General features: G+C 45.6%; 1 protein-coding gene across 4 annotated transcripts in view; it reads left to right on the top strand.

Annotated features, from left to right (window-relative positions):
* col12a1a (collagen, type XII, alpha 1a) overlaps positions 1–21,080 on the top strand; it is a 53,361-nt gene that overhangs the window by 19,223 nt on the left and 13,058 nt on the right. For 3 of the 4 annotated variants that reach the window (XM_086275526.1, XM_086275525.1, XM_086275528.1), the window contains exons 15-49: positions 3,721–3,987; positions 4,103–4,295; positions 4,404–4,528; positions 5,835–5,984; positions 6,083–6,202; positions 6,285–6,449; positions 6,539–6,685; positions 6,951–7,090; positions 7,618–7,747; positions 8,421–8,566; positions 9,064–9,193; positions 9,281–9,417; positions 10,107–10,236; positions 10,326–10,465; positions 10,672–10,804; positions 10,974–10,997; positions 11,698–11,837; positions 13,293–13,422; positions 13,568–13,707; positions 13,793–13,922; positions 15,570–15,712; positions 16,859–16,988; positions 17,090–17,232; positions 17,321–17,450; positions 18,004–18,123; positions 18,252–18,398; positions 18,474–18,590; positions 18,674–18,826; positions 18,933–19,007; positions 19,085–19,224; positions 19,333–19,456; positions 19,556–19,699; positions 19,922–20,086; positions 20,320–20,358; positions 20,480–20,618. In XM_086275526.1, coding sequence (XP_086131652.1) covers positions 3,721–3,987; positions 4,103–4,295; positions 4,404–4,528; positions 5,835–5,984; positions 6,083–6,202; positions 6,285–6,449; positions 6,539–6,685; positions 6,951–7,090; positions 7,618–7,747; positions 8,421–8,566; positions 9,064–9,193; positions 9,281–9,417; positions 10,107–10,236; positions 10,326–10,465; positions 10,672–10,804; positions 10,974–10,997; positions 11,698–11,837; positions 13,293–13,422; positions 13,568–13,707; positions 13,793–13,922; positions 15,570–15,712; positions 16,859–16,988; positions 17,090–17,232; positions 17,321–17,450; positions 18,004–18,123; positions 18,252–18,398; positions 18,474–18,590; positions 18,674–18,826; positions 18,933–19,007; positions 19,085–19,224; positions 19,333–19,456; positions 19,556–19,699; positions 19,922–20,086; positions 20,320–20,358; positions 20,480–20,618 — 4,726 coding nt within the window. The remainder of the gene's footprint in view (positions 1–3,720; positions 3,988–4,102; positions 4,296–4,403; positions 4,529–5,834; positions 5,985–6,082; positions 6,203–6,284; positions 6,450–6,538; positions 6,686–6,950; positions 7,091–7,617; positions 7,748–8,420; positions 8,567–9,063; positions 9,194–9,280; positions 9,418–10,106; positions 10,237–10,325; positions 10,466–10,671; positions 10,805–10,973; positions 10,998–11,697; positions 11,838–13,292; positions 13,423–13,567; positions 13,708–13,792; positions 13,923–15,569; positions 15,713–16,858; positions 16,989–17,089; positions 17,233–17,320; positions 17,451–18,003; positions 18,124–18,251; positions 18,399–18,473; positions 18,591–18,673; positions 18,827–18,932; positions 19,008–19,084; positions 19,225–19,332; positions 19,457–19,555; positions 19,700–19,921; positions 20,087–20,319; positions 20,359–20,479; positions 20,619–21,080) is intronic. The other variant, XM_086275527.1, reaches the window with a different exon arrangement.

Genomic DNA, 21,080 nt, shown 5'->3' with positions numbered 1-21,080 from the left:
CAAACAAACCAGCAATTAAAAGGTGGAGAAGGCAAGTTTAAAAAGATATGTTTTAAGCTGTGATTTAAAAGAATGAATAGAATCAGATGCCCGGATGCCAATCGGGAGATTGTTCCACAGCACAGGTGCAACAAGAGCAAACGATCGAGATCTGGGCTGAGCCAGCAGTAACTGTGACGATGACCTTAAAGCCCTAGCAGGAGCATAAGGGTTTAAAAGGTCCTTAAGGTAGCTGGGTGCAGTGTTGTTAGTAATTTTAAAAGTAAACAACAAAATTTTAAATTGAATACGATATTTGACAGGCAACCAGTGCAGATCGGCAAGGACAGGAGTAATGTGGGCAAACTTGCTGGTTTTAGTTAGAATGCGAGCTGCAGCATTCTGAACTGTCTGTAATCTCTGTAAAAGGGAAGAGTGGAGACCACAATAAAGTGAATTACAATAGTCTAGCCTCGACGTTACAAAGGCGTGGATGAGCTTTTCGAGGTCTTTATGCGGGATATAGCGCCTAGCCTTAGAGATAAGACGAAGCTGGTAAAAACTAGATCTGACAACAGCAGACACTTGTTTGTCAAGTGAAAAGGAGCTGTCAAATAAGACACCCAGATTCCTGACAGTATCAGAGAGAGAACAACTAAGAAAACCAAAGGCATCCCGGAGTTTGGCACGAAGGGCATTACTACCAAAAATCATAATCTCGGTTTTCTTCTCATTAAGGATAAGAGAATTCGACAACAACCACTTCTTGGCCTCAGACATGCATTCTCGGAGGCTATTCAGAGACAGAGCAAGATCGTCGTTTAGCTCAAAATAGAGCTGGATATCATCTGCATAATAGTGATAAGCAATATGGTATTTCTCAAAGATGGCACTTAAAGGAAGCAAGTATAATGAGAAAAGGGTAGGGCCCAGCACAGATCCCTGGGGGACACCACAGCAAACAGGTACAGCCGAGGAAGAGGATGTAGCCAGATGTACCGTAGAGAGCCGATTGGAGAGATAGGATTTAAACCAATCCAGGGCAGCGCCCTTGATGCCTACAGTGTGCTCAAGTCTCGCTAATAAGATATTATGGTCAACCATGTCAAATGCCGATGATAGATCCAAAAGCACTAAGACTGAGGGGCGTCCGTTGTCAGCCATTAGTAGGAGATCATTGAAAACACGAAGCAATGCTGATTCTGTGCTGTGATGTTGTTTGAAGGCCGATTGAAATTTATCATTTATATTATTCTCATCAAGGTAGGTCTGCAGTTGGAGCAGAACCACCTTCTCAAGTATTTTAGCCAGAAAGGGAAGCTTAGAAATTGGCCTAAAATTGGCAAAATCACTAAGCTCAAGGTTCCTTTTTTTTAGAACAGGTTGGATTATGGCATGCTTGAGAGCTGAAGGTACATAGCCAGAAAGCAAGGAGAAGTTCAATATGGACAATAAACAAGGTCCAATTACACTGAAACAATCCTTAACAATACGGGATGGGAGAGCATCATGTACACAGTTAGTATTGTTCAATTTATCAATTAGACGCTTCAGAGTGGAGAGAGAAACGGGTTCAAATTGATAAAAAGTGGCCGAACAATCAGGAGTAGACATACAATCAGTCACCAGAGGAAGAGTAGATCTAAGGGATAAAACTTTATCTAAAAAATAGTTTGAGAATTTTCCACAAAGACCCGGGGAAGACAGCAGTGGCATAGAGGGACGGGGGTTCACCACAGAGTTAAAAATTTTAAATAGAATTCGTGGATTATCACCATTAGTGGTAATAATTTTAGAGAGAAAAGCCGCTTTAGCCGTTCTGGCAGCAGTTTGGAACTTCGAGCGGCTAATACGTAAAATATCATAAGAAGACTGAAGTCTATCACTCCTCCACTTCCTCTCATCACGCCGACATATACGTCGTAGGGCACGAACAGAATCATTTAACCAGCATTGTGAGAAAGTTCTAGGGCGTTTCATTTTGATGGGTGCAACAATGTTAAGAATCGAGGAACAGGTGGTAAAAAGAGTATTAGTAGAGTTCTCAAGTGTGTGTGGGGAAGAACAATCCAGCATACTAAATGGGGAGTTAACAAAAGACGTAATAAAGTTGACCACAGTATTGGCATTAATAGTGCGCGTAGGATAAAGAGGAGAGTTTAGGTATTGTCCAGTATCAGCCAGGTCTACATCGAAGATGACCGGGGAATGATCAGAGAGACCAGTATTCCTGATTTCCTTAATGCAAATGTCCACATTGAATGAAAAAACCAAATCAAGGGTGTGGCCTTGAACATGGGTAGGCTCATTCACCCACTGAATAAGATTAAAAGAATCAGTCAGCACAAGAAAGTCTTTAGCCAATTGGTCATTCATACAGCAGACATGAATGTTAAAATCTCCAGAAACAATAACAGAATCATATTTAAAAAGAACGGATCCCAAAAAATCAGCAAATTCAGAGATAAACATCTTATGATATTTAGGCGGACGATAGACCACGACACACAAAGTGGTCCGAGAGCCCGTCAGTTCCAATAGCTGAACTTCAAAACTGGAATAGGTTGGAGAGGATAGCAGCCGTGCATCATGTTTATTATTGAAAACCGAGGCTAAGCCACCACCTCTACCAGTTAGCCTAGGTGAGCTAAAGAAGGCAGAGTCAGGAGGTAGAAGCTCAGAGAAGGGGATGAACTCACCCGGAGAAGTCCAGGTCTCCGTTAGAAATAGGACATCCAGTCCCGAGGTGAGAAAAAAGTCATTTAGGAGGAAGGCCTTATTTGAAAGAGACCTGACATTAAATAAGGCCAACCGAATCCGGGGGGCCAGGACCTTTGTAGTAGCCCGTCGCAAGGAGCAAAGGTTGTTATGTTGAACACCGCGGCCAGGCGGTGTTATCCAAAATCGGGCAGAGTGGTAAGCCACTGGGCGAGCAGGGTAGGTTTGAAGGCCGACGGAGCAAATCCAACGGTGGGTTAGCAATCTAGCCGCAGAGTGGCTGCTGAGATAGTGGAAGAAACAGGATAGCTCACGGCTTGTAGAAGGGAAGTCCATAGCCATGGCTCTGATATAAGCCTTAACGCGGACACGGACGCCGCTCCTCCTACCCCGTTTCCTGAGGCGTTTCCTACGGAGCATGGGAAGAGGAGGATAGGTCACATAGGTAGGGGAGACAGGCATCAGGGGGATAGCGGCACTGGCGGTCCCAAGGCAGTCAGGTCGTTGAGAACAGGAAAACCGAAGATTCAGGAGCGTGTCTCTGTCATAAGTTATTAGTGTACAATCACCTAGAGAACATAAAACCAAAGATAAAACAACGAGAAGTACAACGCCAAGGCGAAGACGTGGTCGGAGACGGTCAGCCATGCACACCGGCGCCATCTTGCTTCCACGTGACCACGCGAATGAGCGTGGTCAGAATTCACACTTGCCCACACTTGCCCTTCCTGCAGGGAAAGTAAGAAGCACTCAACAGACACACAAAGAATTTCCTCAAGATGTCACGGCAAGACATCAAAGTTTGGCGCCCAAAACCACCTATTAAACACAATCAATCATGTAACTTTGCATCTGTTTAAAGTGAGTAGGTTTGTATTCAGACGCGTGGAAAATGAGCCGATGAAAGCTACTGCGAGGTAGCTAACTGCGCCGTTTCCTTAGCAGCAGGAAAGCCTTGGTGATTTTATTCCCCAGGGGCCATCTATCCATCGTTTCTCTCTGATATTTGTTCCTTCGTTGCAGTTTCAGCTGCTGGCAGATCGATCGTCGTCTCAGAGGAGACGGAGAAGTCCATGAAGGTGACATGGCAGCCGGCACCTGGAAACGTCGTCAACTACCGCGTCACTTACAAACCACAGGCAGGAGGGCGCCAGCTGGCGGCCAAAGTGCCCGGTGGCACTACCACCACTGTGCTGAGACGCCTTACCCCTCTCACCACTTATGACATCACTGTGGTGCCCGTTTATCGCTCCGGAGAAGGCAAAGCAAGGCAAGGGGAAGGAACTACATGTAGGTTGGCCCGCTGTTCACTACACATCATGACACTGTAAATCCAGGCTATTATAAAGTCGTTAAAGACCCTCCACATCTGCCCCGATCAGTCTGTGTATTCCTTCCCCTCCAGTAACACCTTACAAAGGCCCGAGGAACCTCCAGACTTCAGAGCCCACCAAGACCAGTTTCCGTGTAACCTGGGACCACGCTCCCGGTGACGTTAGGGGCTACAAAGTCACTTACCACCCAGTGGAGGATGACATCGACCTGGGGCAACTTCTGGTTGGTCCCTATGATAACACTGTGGTGCTGGAAGAACTCAGGTTTGTCCCACTTTTTCGTGTTTTTACGGTTTATTATCAGACTCGTTTGGACTTTGGACTATGTTCTCCTGCATATTTTGTAATGAAAGTTGTTTTTTGGGTTGACAGAGCTGGTACCAAATACACAGTGAGTGTGTTCGGTATGTTTGAAGGAGGGGAGAGCATGCCGTTGGCTGGAGAGGAGTACACCACCTACTCTGACGCACCTGATCCTCCAAATTTTGACAAGCCAAGTAATATTACCCACATATATGTGATGTACATTGCACACGGTCATTGTAAGAATAAGAGAAGGCGCAGAGCACGTTCTATGCAAAAACAAATGAAAAAGTCTTAGTCATTCTGTTACTGTATCTGTCGTCCTGTTTAAGTCAGTGTCTCCAGTATGTTTTGTTTCTCTGTCAAACATCGGAGAGTGTGTCACATATTACATTTTTGTTTGGGGAAAAACCCCTCTGTAAATCCAAGCCACATAAAAGCTGAATACATTTCTTTAAAGCGAATTGTCTCACGAAATAACAGATGTAATGGCAACTCCATCTGCCTGCCCTTTCCCTGCTTTCTTCACCGTGTCACTTTGGGCTTCCGCTCTTTATTTCCAGTCCAGCCAGCGGAGATACAAGCCGTGCGTGTATAATCTGTTTGCACTTATAAAACGTTTTACTATCCAGTGAGTCAGAGCGTGGCAGGCAGCAAGTGTGAGACGAGGAAAGAAGTTGTGTTTGCTGCGAGGAAAGGTCAGCGTGACCAGTTAGCTGCAAGCCCTCTCCTAAAAAGGAGGCAGATGTAGACTCGGTGAGGTGACATAATCAGCGTTTCCTTGTACATCTACCGAGTAAGTGTCTGCACATTAAAGGCACTTATTCCTGGATCTTTATTGTTACAAACTATTTCAAATGACTTTAGAAAATCATATTTTACCTCCACATACCACTTCTTGGGCTTTTTGCCCACAGATTGGAGATGTTGTGTGTACTTCTAATGTGTAAAATCATGTAACCTGTTTTCAGTTGCAGACAGCAGCAGTTAGTGCGACATCTGCAGTTCTCTTTTAGGTACAAAGGATCGGATGACTTCCTTTTCATCACACAGATGTTTGGAAAACAGGATGTGAATGTTTCTTCGCTGCTCTGCAGGGCACAATAATCTCCTCAGCGGAGGCCTTTAATATAAAGGGCACATTCTCCTGGGAGTACCCCGTGGATGGGAAAACCACTGAAAGAATTACTGCCTCCACATGCTGCCGAGTGAAGAAGATCATAATTATACCACCTGGAAAATAATTGTTATCCACAGAGGGATGAAAGAAAGAGCAGAATTATTTGTTGCGTGCATGTAGAGATTGTTAAGCATTCAGGAAATTGTTTGGATTTTTGTGGAAATTTATTGCCGTCAGCTCTTCTTTCCTCCCTTCTTTTCTTCTCACACGTCCTTGAAAGCTCTTCCACCATTACACTAGAGCATTTTTGATTATATTTGAAACTCATTTGTAACGTTCACCTGGGATCCTTCGTGACACGTGAACCTCTGCCCTGTCAGATACGATGTGTAGGACCAATGCTCAGGCTGACATTGTGCTTCTGGTGGACGGCTCCTGGAGTATCGGACGTCTGAACTTCAAGACTATTCGTGCCTTCATTGCACGTATGGTGGGCGTCTTTGACATCGGCCCTGATCGGGTCCAAATCGGTGCGTTGAATCAAAATAAGAATGATAAAGTATGTATTTGTTAATACAGCAAAGGTTTTCTTTGAGGTGCTCTAACTAAGATTTGGCGGCTTCTTTAGGGCTTGCTCAGTACAGCGGAGACCCAAAGACCGAATGGCACTTGAATGCTCACCGAACCCGAGAGTCTCTCCTGGATGCTGTGTCCAACCTGCCCTACAAGGGAGGAAACACCATGACAGGTGATTCGCTTCGTTTCTGATCTTTTTGCTTTTGTAGACGCAAACGAGCATTTCGCATTACTCTGTGCCTTCTTCGTGGCAGGTCTGGCTTTGAACTACATCCTCCAGAACAATTTCAAAGAGGACGTCGGGATGCGTCCCAGCGCTCGAAAGATTGGCGTCTTGATCACTGACGGAAAATCGCAGGATGATGTCATTGCCAACTCTCAAAACTTGCGCAATCAGGGCATTGAGCTCTATGCCATCGGTAAGCAAAGAGTGGTGCAGTTAACTTGTGCTTTTCCTGCATCTAAAAAGCTGCTGCTGACCCTTGACCTTTATATCATTGTTATTTAGGTATTAAGAATGCAGACGAGAACGAGCTGAGGTCCATCGCCTCTGAGCCGAATGACATTCACATGTACAACGTGGCCGATTTCTCCTTCCTGCTGGACATTGTGGACCGGGTTTCTGACAACCTGTGTAACAGTGTCAAAGGGCCAGGTGTGTGAAGTCCAAGGTGTTTGATAAGCAGTATAATTATAGTGGACAGCATCAAGGATCCTCGTGAAAAAGCCACATTAGATGCAAAGAACGACCCCTGCATGAGCATCATTTACTCCCTCATACGTGGAAAAGCTATGAAGCTATGAAATGAGAAAGTTGGCCAGTTTCAGAGCTTTTCACTACATATAATTCACCCTAAATCAGTGATTTAGAGTTAATTATACGCAGCGGTTTCAAGCATTCTATGCTTGCATCTTAACAGGAGGCGCTCCAGATGCACCCACTAATCTGGTGACATCAGAGGTGACTCACCGGTCCTTCAGAGTCACCTGGGACGGCCCCGACGACCAACCAGAAAAGTACCGTGTGGAGTACAGGACTTTATCGGGAGCCCCACAACAGGTATTTGCCAAAAACACCAAAAAACTTGCTCTGCTTCAATCACACGCAAGTAATTCTAGTGCAGTATGTGAGTGTTAATGCTGCCCTGATGCTACTGGGAAACAACTTCTATTTCCAGCCACCTGTTTGTGTTGGCTTCTTGCTGTTTGGGTGTCTGATTACACTGCAGCTCGACACAGGCCAAGGAAACAAAAACAGCCGTCTCAGTTTCAGAGATTAGTAAGAAAATCTCGTGACTTTGAATGAGAGATGGCCCCGCTGGCCGGCAGCGTCTCGGCTCCACGGCGTGGATGTGTTTTTGGAGTCTGAAACAAATATGCAGAAGTTTGTTTTTCTGCAGCTCCCAGGGTTTGCTTGAATAGTGAACATTGTGGATTTGTTTATAGATGGTGAGGCTGACCTTTAGCCTGGTAAAAATTTACAGATTGTTTTCTGGGATTGATTGGAAATGTCTGTGAAGATATTCACAGTTCTGGTGCACATTAGTAAAACTTCATCAATCCTCTGATCCTCCTGTCTGTTATTAGGTGATCGTGGACGGCAGTCAGACCACTGTGGTTCTCCAGAGGCTGAACCCTCTCACACAGTACCTGGTCAGCGTCTACTCCGTGGTGGGAGAGGAGAGCAGTGATGCTTTGGATGGAAAAGAGACCACACGTATGTCCCACCTCAGCTCACTGAAAGAGACTGAGTGACTAAAACTCCACACACAACGTTAATGCAAACCTAACTTTGTAAACAGCGCTGCATATGACACTAGTAAAAATGAGCTAAATCGGTACGTGATGATGAACTGCAGATGTGACCGTATTTTATTGCACGCTCTTAAGTGGTTATCATTTAGAGTCTAACTCAAACAGACCTTTCGCGCTATTAGGAAAGCCAGATAAATGGGGCTCTGAGAGAGCTACGGTTTCAATTCGAGCAGACTCTGGTGCTCTCACGAACCCTGAGTCTTTGCTTTACGAGCAGTTGCCCTTTGAGTCAGCCGCCATCATGCAATCTCTCCGGCACGGTTGCGTAACACAAACGTAATGCAACTCAGAGACTGTAATTCGTGTGTGGTCTCCATTAATAAAAGGTTCAAAGGATATATATATATACACATATATACGCACCTTGTTTGTGAAACCATATGTGGCTGCAAAAAGATGAAAGTACCAAATCTTGATTAGATGCAAATTAAGAGATTAAATTTGGTTTTAGGTCCAAATTTGAAAGAAAGATTATATAGTGTAAATGCAAACTTTATGCAATCAAAGAATTAATTATAATTGTGGCTATACAAATGCAGTGGTTAACAAGTATTTGCTGTTTCCTGGTTTTCCAGTTCCTCTGAGTGCCGTGAGGAGGATGGAGATTTACGATCAGCAGGTCACCACCATGAGAGTGAGATGGGAAAGGGCACCGGGAGCCACAGGCTACATGCTGCTCTACAGCGCCATCAATGCTACGCAGCCCACTACAGAGCAGGAGGTAAGATCCATTCTGGGAAACCAGAAGGCATCCAGCCAATCAGCTGTGGATAGAACTGAAATGGACACATTCACATGTGTTTGTAGGTTCATAACACGAATGCCTGCTCGCATACACGAGCACCAAACACACGCAGCGCCTCGCTAAAAGCACAAAGTGACCTGCTGTCAGCATTTCTGACTGAGTGCAGATGTCACACATTGAAATAACTTTTTACAAAGACACCAGTGTTTGCCTCGTCACTCAGCAGCAAGGCAACAGGAAAAAATACAAAGAAACATTGTCAGCCACAGAGGGGTGGCTGAACCATGAGCTCACTCTGCCAAGGGAACATCATCATCATTTCTTCATGAGGTGTCAACCCCAGTGGGGCAAACCCAGATGCAGCAGATGTGCTCCAGTATTTCTCCTCACCATATTTCCCAGCCAGCGAGGAGTCCCCCTCATCTGCTTCCCCTCTCAACCTGTGTTGTTTGTTTGGTTTGGTCCGCTTCCAGATCAGAGTGGGCGGCGACACAACCGACGTCCAGCTGGTGAAGTTGCTCCCCAACACGGCCTACACGCTTTCCCTATTTGCCCTCCATGGAGAATCAGCCAGCGAACCACTGACCAAACAGGGAGTCACATGTTCGTAACCAGCCTATCATTTCAATGTTTCAGCACAAATTCAGAGTCATTTTTGATAAACTAACAGAGCTTTTAACTCATGTGCAGTGCCCATGCCACCTGCGGGAGAACTGAGGGTTCGGGATATTACCCACAGCACCATGACGCTTGACTGGGATGCTGCTCCCGGTCCCGTTCGCAAGTACCTCATCACCTATAAGCCTGAGAGTGGAGATGCAAAAGAAGTGAGTTCGTCTTTCCTTTCATGGTATTACAACCGCTGTTATGACCAGTCCCTTCCTGCTATTGCAGAACCTCCTGTCTGTTATAGTCATTAGGATTTATGATGATTAAGTTGTTGGATATTTCTCGACTGATCCGTTATCACATTGTGGAGATTGCAGCTGTTTGAGTGGACATCAGGGGATTTTCTGGAGTCTAAAGAAATATTATGAAACTCTCTGAATGTGATTTTGCAAGGCTTACAGGCTGGTTCTGGTACTGGGGACTGGAGGAATACTTTATGGTTGCATGTCCCCATGTGGGAGTTGTTGGGCTACAGCAGCACATTCTGCAGGAAGTGAAGATTAAGGTGCTCTAAAGGTGGAAACACACTGAGCTGAAGATATGTGATGCAACACAGAGACATGGTGCCACTAACAACATCTTAACTTTCAGCTAACGAGTGAAACCAAGAGCACAAAGTATTTCGTGTGTTTAGTTTCTTCCTGTTTGCTTTAGTGTTATACCTGCTGGTCACACTGCTACCGGTTTTATGAGGTGCAGATTAGTGAGGTCACCAGAATTCCAGGAAACCTTCCCTGAGAACGAAGCCTTACACTTTTCCAAACGCGCAAAGTGATTCTTAAGCGCTATATATTCTTTATTGATACTGTATAATAACATTTAACAACTGTGTTTTATTGTTCTACAGCTGGAAGTGGGAGGACGCGTGACCAGCAGAGAGTTGGATAACCTGATCTCTCAGACCGAGTACGCTTTAGCTGTTACTCCAGTCTACGACGAAGGTCCCGGACAGCCGATGCTGGGAGAGGCCATCACAGGTCAGAATCGTTACCATGGCGCCGGCCCCGTTTGCTGCTTCTGACCGAGATGGAGATCATAATTGCATTTTCTTTCCTCCGCTCTAAAGATGTGGTTCCAGCACCAAAGAACCTGCGATTCACAGAAGTCACGCATACCAGCTTTGTAGCTCACTGGGAGCATGGAGCGCCTGACGTGGCTCTGTACCGCATTGGCTGGGTTAAGAAGGGAGATGCCAACACCCAATACGTAAGAGAAAACCAGATGTCCGGGATGTTTATATTAGGAATAAATCATGCAGGTATTTCACGATGAGTCCCACAGTAGGCGTTTGGCGTTGCTTAGGAAAGACCTCCGGTGGAGGCAGGGAGAACATCTAAAAAACAGACGATGAATTTTACATGGCTTACATTTGGTTTTTATTGGCTAAGCTGTCTTTGTGTTTTCCTCATCAGGCCATTCTGAACAATGATGAGACGACCCACCTGCTGGAGAACTTGGAGTCAGACACGCCCTACGACGTGTCCGTCACTGCGATCTACCCGGATGAGTCGGAGAGCGAGGACCTGCTAGGCACCGAGAGGACATGTAAGACGCACACAGTGATGACGACTCAGTAATAACTCTAGCTAACACTGTATGCTTAAAGTATTTGTCACAGTTTCTCTTCTTTTGGTGTTAATTTTGCATTTTGATGCTGTGTGAAGTGTTCGATCAAGGGTTTGCCCATTATGCCTTTCTATTTCTGCCTCTATAGTGCGCCGTCAAAATGGTTCCCCACGTAAGTGTGTTCATAGCAAACCAAAGGGATGCTTTTTCTTTCAAGTGACAAAAGCATGTTTTATTGTTGCAACCAGTCATCAGAACCGTTGTTATTTCATCATCAAGCAAGACCCTTAACCCATCCATCGCTCCAGTGGTGCTGATGCTGTCACAGCCCGGTTTTATTCTTACGTGTTTGCTTGTCTGCGTTTGTCCACGCCATCATCCCACGGCTTCTTCATGTCCTTACTCGGTTACATGAAATGGCTGGATGGAGTTCCACCATGCATGCCTGGCAAAACAAGGATTTCAATCCCTGTTTTCAAAGCCCGTTCCATCAGCCACCATCAGTTCATTCATCCATCCATGTTCATTCATTCATCCATGCATTTGTCATTCATCATCATCATCATATCATTATCATCCTCCTCCATCTATTGTCCGTCAAGAGACACCTGCTTGAGAAAAGACGAAGAGCGACTGTCTTTTCTTTTTTAAAGCTGCAGTCCTGTTTAACGCTCATTGCTCTATTTTCTTTCAACCATAAACAAAAGGCAGAAAATTAACTGGCATCTGAACTCAAATCAGCCAATAATCTCAAGGACTGTGTCTTTAAAAGATATTTCAGTGATATCAGAAACGCTTTCAAAGGAAACCGTATAACTGCTGTTGGCGTAGCTTTAACTGTCATATATGTGCTTGCCTGTTGCACTGTGCAGTGCCTCTTCCAGCGCCCACCAACCTGGTTGTGTACAATGAAACCACCACCACTCTGAACGCCATGTGGACTCCACCGACGGGCCGTGTCCAGAACTACAAGATCTCTTACGTCCCCACATCTGGAGGCAGGATTCAGACTGTAAGTCACACAACAGTTAGCTCGTGTTTGTCAGTGTTTAGCAGCAGTGACAGGCTTTAATATTTTAGCTAGTGTCTCCTTTCTTTTCATCTCCTTCTCAATCTCGCTTTAATAATCCAGACAACTGCGGTTTATAGTTTATGGCTTTAACTCAGTCGGTGGATTTGTTTCTTCCTCCACAGCGACTTTGCTTCCAAGAAATCTATACAGCTGTGGCATCGGTGTTCAATTATTTGAGTTTATTCCGAGTCAAATCTCATAATCTGTTGTTTGGATACAGCGGCATTAGTGTGGACAAAACCTTTCCTACTCTTTCCTCAGTATTTCCTGACGCTGCAGACTGTCTCCCACTGGTCGTGCATTTTTGGCCGTCTCGCTGAATTTTCAAAAGTCTTTCTGGATGACAGCTGAATTTTTGGTTTCAATTTTCTGTCAGACGTTTCTCAGAGCTTCCACGAGCAAGAATTAAAACGAGAACCAGAAGCCTGAGGACGAGCAAATATCTACACACGAGATTTCACGCTGATGCGAAGCGTCTGATCGTTTATTTATGAGATTAAAAGAGATCAAACTTGAACGTCATAAAAAGTTGAGATGTTTGAAGAGGCAGAGTCCGGTCACTGGTGTCAGATATTATCCTGCAGATCAAGTTTAAAGTGCTGCCGTGCACTGGTCCTTCACACTTTTATAGCCACCTTTTAACAGGTGCAATCCAGAATTTGTCATTTTAGGTGACTAAGACTGGAAGTTCATCAAACTGTTTGTATGTTTAAAATACGGCTCGGTGAGGTTTCTTCTTTTGGTTCTTGATGAAATGTAATTGTGCTAATGGAAAAGCGGACGCTTACTTACGTGTTGGTTCAGTGTCCGGATTTCAACGTGTATGAGTAACCCTGAGTTAAATAAGTGTGTTTTTTGGAAATGGGCTGCACACATTTTGTACTTAAAGAAGAAAAAACTGCCACAGTGCCAAATAATAAAAATAATAAGTGCCGTCTTGACCCGAAACGCAGTGATAAAACAAATCCAGCAAATGCAAACAGACACACACTCTCTAAGAATATTTACTCCTTATAGCAAAAGCCAACAGCGTTGCAGTAAATCCATCATTAGTCACAACAAGACATCTGACTGTTTCCACCATTAGCGGACATATTTACCTTGGCCACTGTACTGTATGCTAACCTTGTCCAAAAACACTCAGAGCATTCCACCTGGAAGCTTTCAGGTAGAATTCTTTCCATCAGGTTATCAATCTGAGAAACCCCGCAGAGGATACTTTATTCCATCTAAAACAGAGGAAATACCTCCTCCTCAGCACATAAAAGAGCTGCAGAGTTGTTTTTAAAGCTACAGCAAAAGAGACAGGAAATGCAGAAATATTTTAAGGACTGAAAAGCCAAGTGAAATTTACTAAACTAGGTAACTATGTTTCATTTGTTGTTCCCTAACTAGACCCAGGTTGGAGGAAAGAAGACTACAGTCCTGCTTCCTAAGCTGACGCCTGACACCGAGTACGCCATCAGCGTGGTGGCAGTCTATGCCAAAGGAGCTAGCGGGCCACTGGAGGGCATCGGAAAGACCAGTGAGTTGTGAACAAATATGACAGCCAAGTCTTGGATATATGAATACATCACACTCATGGAAAGTCTCTCAGTTTAAAAAAGCTCACACATGGTGTTCAGCCTTGTTGATGGATGCAACGTTATCATATCTTTATGTTATTCCAGAGCCTCTGGGTGGTGTTAGGTACCTGCGGGTAACTGACCCCACCACCAGCACCCTGACCGTCCAGTGGGAGCCTGCTGAGGGTAGCGTCCGTCAGTACAGGATCTTCTATGTGCCTGCAGCTGGAGGAGTGGAAGACATGGTAAGCAAGACATTAACAACGACATTCAGCCATCTCCAGTGGAACAACCCCGACATGATGTATGCTGTGTTGTATTTCTGCACAGGTGCAGGTATCAGGCAGTACCTACAGTACCGTCCTGAGGAACCTGGATTCTGATACTGTGTACACTGTGTCTGTGGTTCCCGTATATGCTGCTGGAGAAGGACTGCGCATGTCTGAGAACGGCAAAACATGTAAGCACTGCACGCATGCAACTGCTGCTGTAGGTAACGAGATCCACTGCAGATCCACGCGAGGTCGTTAGGCAGCGACAGCCACCTCTGTGTCATCAGGGTATAGAAAAGCCCACGCAGACCAAGAAGAAGACCTGTGAATGAGATGCCGTGACGTGGCAGTGGGATTTATTTTCCAGTGTCAGGAATCAATTCCCGTCTATCCGGAATGAACCGAGTGGCCTCGGCTGCTGGCCTGCTGGGTCAGAAACCTTCAATAAGGCAGCCAGTTGTAACTGATTTGTTTCAAAAATATCATCCAAATCCTCTGAAAATCTGCAATCCAGCCAGCTCAAATCCCATCTCCTTCTCCAGAAGTGAAAAAATACCTGAATAAGTCTGAACCGGGGTACCCGCAATTACCCGACGTCCCGGGTACGAAAAACGTCCATCAGAGAGAGCATTCAGCTGACTCGCTGGGACAGAGCTTTAAACCTTACCTGCAAACTGGAACTTAAAGCTTAAAATAAATGACAGCATTGAGCTCAGTCAGCTTAGTTTGAGTGAACATCGGTTTTCCAGTTTCTCCCACAGCTGAACCACCGAACTCTGCTGGGAATTAGTCAGCATTTTGTGGGGTGATTGCGCAGGAAGGAATTCCTCTGGCCTGGCAGCACTATAATGGTGTCTCCTCTCTCTTTACTGTAACATTGTCCATTTATAGGTTGAGTGAAGGCTAGCGGTCAGGGTAATGGCGGGGCTGGGGTATTTGGCTCCTCTCTGGGAAAAAGAAACAGGGGCTTTGAAATGAATAGAGAGCATTATATGTATAATTGCTCTCAGCCTGCTTTGCTGGGGTCATGCGCCGTGCCAGCTACTGTTACCCCCATTTTCCCTTCTGTAGCAATAGTTCATCATGTTCAGTGGCTTTTCAGTGGACAAGTCAAAGCTCACGCTGCCTGTGTACATATATTTATGTTCATTAACGTCAGGCCTTGAATCGGCTCTCGTCTGATTCAACCGTTTGAGCTAACAAGCTGCTCGGCGAGCATTCACAGCATCTTAAAAGTAACAAGCGTTGGTCTGTAAAACATTTAAAGTACGGAAGCTTGCTTACTTTTTTTTCTCCTGCGTTTATGGGGTTATAATTGAGAGCAGCACAAAACCTCCAAACATCTGCTTTGGTTTTTTAGAAGTCTAGCTTCACACAGAGCTGCACATAGGCCTTTCTGTATCCTTTTCATTAACCTTCAGGGCACTGACAGGAAGTGCCCTGTTGATAGCTGTATTGTTAAATAGCATCCTAAACTCGTCTCTGTTGGCTGCTGGGGGAGTTTTACTGGAGAGTTCTCATGTTGTCCTGTTCTGGCCATAAAATGAGTCCAGACCATGATTTATAAACCTTGACAAAGGGAGGATGACAGGACTACAGGAGATTCACAGAGGTGTTATTTAGATACTCGTAAACCTTTTCATCTGGAGTATTTACCAGTACTGGAACCCCAGTTATGCATTTGTGCTTCATTCTTATGGGTTTTGTTTAATTGTTGGTTTTTTAGCCTTAATTTATTGCCATTTTTGCAGTTGTCAGCCTTTCCTTTCCGTTCGTCCTCGTTCTCTTGCCCCTCTTTAATTCCTTCTTACCAAACAATATTCCTGTCCCTGCAGTGGAGCGCAGCCCCGTCAGAAACATCCAGGTTTACAACCCCACCACCAACACTTTGAACGTTCGCTGGGAAGCTGCCACAGGTCCAGTCCAGCAGTACCGGGTGGTCTACTCTCCTCTGAACGGTGCCAAGCCTTCAGAATCAGTGAGTTTCCAACTGCTGTGTGGGAATGGCTGATACGTAAATTATATTATTAGATTATACTTGAGAAAACTAACTGAGAGCAGGTTTATTTCTAATGCCTTCAATCATACAGAATGCGCACAAATATTGAGGATCACCACATGGAGCTGGAAGTGGGAGCATTTGCAGTTTACCGTGCAATTACTTTTAAAAGCACTCGGCCTGCTCACCAAAAGCATTGGTGCGAGCGTGTTTGCATGTGTGCACTTTCTGCCATTTGGATTGTTTTGTGTAAATAAGTGCTTGAGTTTCAAACACGTTCATTAAAGCAGAAATTCTTTAGCTGCAGCTCCCGCTCTCTCCGTGCTGCGTGCCATCTGGCATCAGAGGGCCCACATCTTCATATGTTAAAGATTTCTGGGCAGCTCAAAGAATCCATAAAACTTTTAAAGCGTCTCTTTGCATCAGCTTTCTTCAACATCCATGCCAGATGGACTGCACCACTAGTTTCTTCACTGGGTCGCTAACGACAGTGTCTTTAAGAAGGTGATAGAAATTCCAGCATATTGATAAAGACATGCACTCAGCTTTCTTTTCCCCCCCTTTGGTCAGCACGTTTAGGACAGGATCGTGCCCTTTGCATGGCCAGAGCTAATTATGCAGGTCAGTGGTAATGTAGCCTGTTTCAGCCAGCACCACCAAATCCAACGCCAGCTGGAAATTTGCAGCGTAGCTTTTTAGCTTCATCATCATTGGCTGCTGAGTCCTAAGCCTAAGTTTGACCAGGAGACACTGTGGCATGATTCAGACACCCACAAACATGTTTGAACCTCCACCAGGCCAGAGCGCTGACCTTAGCCTGTCCAGATAACCGCTCTGAGGCTAAGGACACACGATCAGCTGTCACCTCCATCAGTGCTGGCTGTCACCCACCTAGCCCCCTTTTCTGTCCTTTTTTAAACCACTATCACACCTCTGAACATCAAAGGACTGTTTGGCTCTTCCTTTCACTGCTGCTGACAACAAGGAGCCATTCAGTAAAAGGCAGGTGTAGAAAACAAGCAGCTGCCAGACGAGAGGGGCAGAGTCTGTGGCTGCGTGAATGTTGGATTTGGCCCTTTGGTGCATGTGTGCATAAAAGCTCACTTATTTTGTGTCTCTGCACAGATTCTGGTACCAGGGTCAACCACCACAGCCTTGTTGCAGCAGCTGCTTCCAAACACTGATTACAATGTGGGAGTTGTTGCTCTGTACAGCGATGGCGAAGGACCTGCTATCATGGATGAAGGAAAGACATGTAAGAACCCGGGCCAGTGTGTTTTGTTAGCAGCTCTGAGACGCGCAGGTGTTTTCAACAAAAATGCAAAACCATATTCTTCTTCCCGTTTCTGTGCTCAGTGCCTCGAAGTGCCCCGAGGAACCTGCGCGTATACGACCCCACCACCACTACCCTCTCTGTCAGCTGGGACCATGCAGATGGTCCTGTCATGGAGTACCGCATCACCTACGCCCAGATCACAGGAGACCCGATTGAGGGATATGTGAGCATATTTATAATTCGACAGCGATGTTTTTGTGGCCATAAATAACAAAGGCACTTGTTTATGCATCCAATTCTTCTGCTTGTAGACTACAGTGCCAGGAAACCGAAACAACGTGATCCTGCAGAACCTGGACCCGGACACGCCGTATAACATCAAAGTGACCGCCATCTATGCTGATGGAGCAGGAGGAGAGGTGGATGGTGATGGACGCACAGGTACAAGCTGTTCCATCTGTGCGACCCTGTGAGAGTTTTTATTCAATAAGCGAGTGTTATTGATCAGCGGCGAGCAGAAAATCCGAACGGATTGATTCACTAATGAGGTTCCTGAGGAACTGAACATTATACCAAACGTGGAATAAGTGATATTGTTGACTTTTAAAGAATGCCAAAAGCACAAAATGCCTTTGGCAGAAAAGCTGCCTGCACTCCAGTGAAGGAGATCGTATCCTCGTAGTGCTGGCCAGAGTCTTGCCTAACTTTGCTTCTCAAACAAAAGAAACACTATTGCGTATCGTAATGCCGCTCCGCTCCTTCAGGCAGATTATTATTCTTATTATGATTTTTTTTTACTTTCTTTCATGTGCTGGAATTTATCATCCCGCTAATCGCACATTAGAATATTTCACTCAATGTTATTATGAGCAGTGAAGTCAGATGCAGAAATTACCCAGCTGCTGATGGATCACCAAAACTCAGATCCTGTGCATCCCATTACAGTGAACCTTATCCTGTGTTGACTGCGCCGCTCTGTCTTTGCTTCCTGCAGTGGGAATGCTCGGCCCCAGGAATCTGCGTGTTTCTGATGAGTGGTACACCCGCTTCAGGGTGTCCTGGGACCCCGCCCCCTCCAGGGTTAACGGATACAAGATTATCTACCAACCCGAGGGTACGGACATGCTTTAGCATTGGATCAAAAACTATATATCGTTGTTGTTGTTTTTCTAGTTGTATGAGTTGTTACTAGACAAAAAGCCTCATTGCTTACATGCAAGTCATATTAATGTTGCTTTTCAGGCTCGGATGAGTCCATGGAGGTGTCTGTTGGAGACGTAACCTCCCACCAGCTCCATAACCTGAAACCTGGAACCACCTATGACCTGAAGGTGTTGGCACAGTACAACACGGGTGACAGTGCACCTTTGGTCGGTCAAGGCACCACCTGTAAGTACGCTGCTACCTGATGGTTGATGTCTGGATCGGATGGATTTGTAATGAGCTGCGTTTGCTTGTCTTTAGTGTATCTGAATGTGACGGACTTGAACACCTACAACGTTGGCTACGACTCCTTCTGCCTCCGATGGGCCCCTCACAGAGCGGCCACCTCTTACAGACTCAAAGTCAATCCTTTTGATAGTAAGTTCAGTTCACCCGGTTACACGTCACAGTAACGTTTTAGAATCAGTTGCTAAGTCGCTCTCCTCTTTCCTCTCCTTTAGCCTCCAGGAGCGGGGCTCAGGAGATCACCGTCAGAGGCTCAGAGAACAGTTACTGCTTTGACGGCTTAACCCCCGACACTCTTTACAATGCCACCGTGTACACGCAAACGCCCAATCTCGAGGGACCTGGAGTCAGTATCAAAGAGAGGACGTGTAAGGAAACGGCTGCTGCTGGAACTTCCTGTTTCTTTGATGTTACAAAGATGTCATTTTACCAGCTATGATGAATTCATACATGCGATTCTTTCTTGCGTTGCAGTGGTTAAACCCACCCCAGTGCCAACAAAGGCTCCCACTCCTCCTCCTCCAGCAACAGTCCCACCTGCGTTAGATGGTAAGGATAGCTTTAATCAATGTATTTACTTTGTCCAGGCGCGATCAGCCTCTAACGTTGCTTTACCTGCATCGCAGTGTGCAAAGGTGCCAAGGCCGACCTGGTCTTCCTGATCGATGGTTCCTGGAGTATTGGAGACGACAGCTTCAATAAAGTCCTCCAGTTTGTTACAAGCATGACTGCAGCCTTCGATGTCATCAGCCCTAAAGGCATGCAGGTCAGCTGATATTTCGGTGGCTTCTTAAAAAAAAAAATCATGCACATATTTCCTAATATCTGTGTTCACCGTCGTCACCATCCTCTTATTTTTGTTCTCGGTGAACAGGTTTCATTTGTGCAGTACAGCGATGACGCCAGGACCGAGTTCAAACTGAACACCTACCACGACAAAGGCATCGTGATCTCAGCTCTGCAGGGCGTCCGCTACAGAGGAGGCAACACCAAGACAGGTGAAGCTCTGGGGAAAAAAAGCTGCAAACTTAAAGTTCTGACTGTAGTGAACGTTTGAGGTTCAATGGTCTTCTTCTCCCGTTTTCTTCTTCGTCCAGGCATTGCTTTGAAGCACGTCTATGAGAAGGTGTTCACCTCAGACAACGGCATGAGGAGGAACGTCCCGAAGGTGCTGGTGGTCGTCACGGACGGACGCTCCCAGGATGAGGTCAAGAAGAGTGCAGAGAAGCTGCAGCATTCTGGTATGTGTGGAAATATGAATCGCTGGCTCGTGTGTTTGCATTTGTGCTATAGAAGAAGTAAAACAGGGGAAGCATTTGCTCCTGAACGTCGATTTAGTTCATCTGAACCAGACTTTCTGGCCTGTTTAATAAACTCTTGTATTAATCCCCGCAGCGGGTTTTTGTTGCAGACTTAACAATGGTCTTTGTTTGTTTTTGTGTGTTTGTGTTTTGCGCCGACAGGCTACAGCGTGTTTGTGGTCGGAGTGGCCGACGTGGATATGACCGAGCTGAGAAGCATCGGCAGCAAGCCCAGCGAGAGACACGTGTTTGTGGTAGACGACTACGACGCTTTTGCCAAAATCCAGGACAACCTGATCACCTTCATTTGTGAAACAGCCACTTCCAGTAAGTTTCATGTATCAGAAAACAACAACTAAAGTTTAGTTTCACTCGCAGGCGCAGACAAAAACTTTATTAGACAGGTTGATTAGTGAACGGCGGAGTTAAGGGGAAGCTCTCCCTTTGTCGCGCGCTCCTACCGATCCATTGCCTGGGGAAATATATAAAGGCATATAAATCACATTCTTTCTGCCGTAATCTGTTTTTCCAACTCATTGTATCTTTTCGTTGTGTCTCAGCTTGCCCTCTGATCTACATCAATGGATTCACCACGCCTGGTAAGCACACAACATCACCATGCAGTGTACACAGCAGATAATCCCTGCAGAGTTTGTTGACATTGCTAAATGCTGTTATGTGGTACACTAGGAGGTTTCTCTCGTTGTTCTTCCCCTCCAGGCTTCAGGATGCTCGAGGCGTTCAATATCACAGACAAGACATTCGCTGCCATGAACGGTGTGTCCATGGAGCCGGGCTCCTTTAACAGCTACATCGCCTACAGGCTGCACAAAGATTCCTTCCTGAACCAGCCCACCAAGTAAGAGCTGAGGGTGTGCATAATCGCAAGTTACTGGCCTTATCGCCTGCACGCTTCATTATTCGTAATAAAGTTCAACAGCCTCTGCAGTCACAGAGGTCTCCCCGATGCTCAGGCCTGTTTATTGCTGCAGCTCATAGAATATGAGGTGTTAGCAGGAACATTTTGGGTGTAGCGTTTTAATCCCCAGGACCCCCACCCTCCCACCTTTTTCTTACAAGGAGAAAACAAATCACCGCTGAGTCAAGTGCTTTGTCTCTTTATTGGGCACCATTTAGGCGTTGTTAAACACTTGCACAACAGCTGTAGTATCCAAAAGTCTTCTTAATATGTTTATAATGATGCGACTTTAGTGTGCGTGAGTGCAGCATTTGTCTTATGCACACAAGTGGAAACACTTTCAACCTGAAAGAAGACAGAAAATCCTTTCAACATGTGCACAATTTAATCAAGGCCATGGGA

Source organism: Aulonocara sp. 'chitande type north' Nkhata Bay, linkage group LG19 (genome assembly GCF_057382095.1).
Source record: "Aulonocara sp. 'chitande type north' Nkhata Bay isolate Kocher_YH1m ecotype deep benthic linkage group LG19, A_spYH_male_GT1.1, whole genome shotgun sequence".
Classification (NCBI taxonomy): Eukaryota; Metazoa; Chordata; class Actinopteri; order Cichliformes; family Cichlidae; genus Aulonocara; species Aulonocara sp. 'chitande type north' Nkhata Bay.
This window is presented reverse-complemented; position numbering and strand designations above follow the sequence as displayed.